This window comes from Plasmodium reichenowi, chromosome 10 (assembly GCF_001601855.1).
Source record: "Plasmodium reichenowi strain SY57 chromosome 10, whole genome shotgun sequence".
Lineage (NCBI taxonomy): Eukaryota > Apicomplexa > Aconoidasida > Haemosporida > Plasmodiidae > Plasmodium > Plasmodium reichenowi.
This window is the reverse complement of record NC_033655.1, coordinates 753,693-756,700: the sequence shown is the minus strand read 5'-3', so window position 1 is coordinate 756,700 and position 3,008 is coordinate 753,693. Positions and strand designations below refer to the sequence as shown.

The window sequence follows — 3,008 nt, the reverse complement described above, 5'->3', positions numbered from 1 at the left end:
AATATATATATATATATACATAATATTTTCCTTAAATTGTCATTATTACATTTATTGTATACTCGCCCAACCAATCTTCATAATTTCACAGCCCAAAATCATACATAAACAAAAATATACAATATGTACATATATAATATATATATGATTATTATCAAAATATATATATATATATATATATATATATATATAATTACAAAGTTATGTACCGAATGTTATTTAAAATAATAAAGGTTTATATATATTTCATAAAAAAAGGAAAAGAAAAAACCTCTTACAATATTATATATACATATAATATATTATTTCATATATATATATATATATATATATATATATATATATATATATGCAGTGGGTTCTCCGATTGTCCTTCAAAAAAATATAATATAATATAATATAATATATATTATAAATATATTATATATAATATGCTTAACTAAATAACCATCGTATATATTATTGTATTGTATTTTATATATATATTATCCTTTCATATAATAACAAGCAACGTTGTTTTATATATATTATATGTATAAATGCGATGGGGGAAAAAAAAAAAAAAAATAAAATAAAAAATAAATGTATAATATTTTAAAATGTAATAATAAAATATATGAAAATATGAATTATTTTTTAATATAAAAATAATATAATGTAAATTATACTTACATAATTATATATATATATATATATATATATTTATTTATTTATTTATTTATTTATTTGTTTTGTTTAAAATGATTGAGTGTTATAAAGATGTCATTCATATATAGAAAGGCCGCATCTATGTTATCCAAGTGTTGCCAAGGGAAAGGTATAAAAGAAATTTTATATGAAAAAGATGATCCGTCCAAAAAAAAGGTAAAAAAAAAAAATAATAATATATAAATAAATATATATTTATATACATATATTTATATACATATATTTATATACATATATTTATATATTATATATGTTTTGCTATTCTCTTCTCTTAGCTACATTACCTGCTGTACAAAACCCTAGAAGATTTGAACATACTAAATGAAATATATAATATGTTTTTAAAGAAGGTATGTAAGAATAAATACTTAGGGCTAATACTCCTAAGCGTGTTAGTGCACAGAAAAAAAATCGACGGCGGAGGACTTATAAAAAGAGAAATAAAAAAGAAGGAAAAGGATATTATGAAATACTACGAAGAAAATAAAGATCGTTTTAATCATGATGAAAAATTAAAAGAAGGAATTATAAAGAAATATTTTATTATATATGATGAAAAATATGAAGATGAAAATCTCTATAAAGATAATTCAAAATGTATTGAGAATATGGAAAGTATAAGAAATATCGAAAACAAGTGTACATTATTTAATAACGATCTTAGTAATAATAATAAATGTGAACATATTATAAATGAACTTATGAAAAAAAATATACCTATTGAAATGGATGAAGATGTAGAATTTTTGTACAAAATTAATAACAAAGATGTATATAAACTTATAAATCATTATAATATATATAAAGAGAATAAAATACGCATAATAGATAAAACATCATGTTTAGTTGTGCAAGCAGCAAATATAAAAAAGGGTATGATTATAGTTGATGTTTGTTCTTCTCCAGGAAGTAAAGCCATTTTTTCTTTAACTCTTTTAAAGAAAAAAGGATACTTGATATGTATCGAAAAGGATAGAAAAAGATGTTATACTTTATTAAAAGAACTTTTAAAAAATAAAGAATATGTGGGGATATATATGGATGAAAGCTTTGATGATACTCAAAAGATAACACTCAATAAGAAAACTTTTTTTCATAATGAAAAAAAAAATACAAAACAAAATACAAAACAAAATAAATCAAAAAGTGTATATAAAAACATGGATAATAATTCCAAGATGGGTGTACAAAAAAATGTATATTATATACAACACATAAATAAAGAATTGTTTATAAAAATATATAATTGTGATTTTTTTAATTTAACACCTCAAGATTTTTCAACATTCCCAAATATCGATGTTGTATTTATTGATCCTTCATGTTCTTCTAGTGGTATGCCAGATTTTATATACAAAAATAATATGGCCAATATATGTCTCCACCCTTATAAAGATGATCAGAAAAATAAAAATGTGATAAATAAATATAAGAGCAAAGCTAGTTGTAATAATAATAATAATAATAATAATAATAAATATATATTATTACAATCTGATAGTCATAAAAACATTCCATATAATAAACAAGACAACATTACATCTCATAATAACAAATTAGATGAACATAAAAATTATTCTATTAGTGATGATGTTTTAAAAGGTAACATCCCCAAGGTCCCTACTTGTTTTATTAATAAAGTGAACAAATTATCAGAATTTCAAAAAAATATATTAACGCATGCAATAAATATTTTTAAAACAGCTAAAATTTTTATTTATTCAACCTGCTCATTTTTTGAAGAAGAAAATGAACAAGTCATACAATATGTTCTAGAAAAGTATCCTAATATTCATTTATTAAATGCTGGTAAAGATAAATTCCTTTTTACCAATGGAAAATATGTTTTTTCAAATAAATGTGTGCGAACCTTTCCATTAATTCATTCATGTAGGGGGATATTTATTTCGAAGATGAGTATAGGTCCCAAAGTACAGAACCATATAAATAAAGAGACACAAATGTAAATATAAATATAAATACAAAGATATATTTTAAAACAAGCAGAAAAAAGAAAATTTGTTTTTTTATTAGTGCATTATATTATCCTTTATATTATTTTTTTTGTATTTTTAAAATGTTTACATAAATATAAATAAATAATTATATATATATATATATATATATATATGTATGTATGTATGTATGTATGTATTTATTTATTTTTATTGTTATTTTAAGATGGCCGAATATATAATAAACCAAATGTTAATTATAAAAAAATAAAGCATGAAGCTAATTTGTATTTATGAAACAACATAAAAAAATAATATAAAGGATAATATAATGCACTAATAAAA

At 19.8% G+C, this 3,008-nt stretch overlaps 1 protein-coding gene across 1 annotated transcript; it reads left to right on the top strand.

The window, feature by feature from the left end:
* Positions 1 to 759: 759 nt before the first annotated feature.
* PRSY57_1019800 (S-adenosyl-L-methionine-dependent methyltransferase, putative) lies at positions 760 to 2,675 on the top strand (the record flags this gene model as incomplete). Its single annotated transcript, XM_012907787.2, has 2 exons — positions 760 to 864; positions 984 to 2,675. 2 exons carry the CDS (start codon positions 760 to 762, stop codon positions 2,673 to 2,675), a joined length of 1,797 nt encoding a protein of 598 aa, XP_012763241.2.
* Between the last annotated feature and the right edge of the window lie 333 nt (positions 2,676 to 3,008).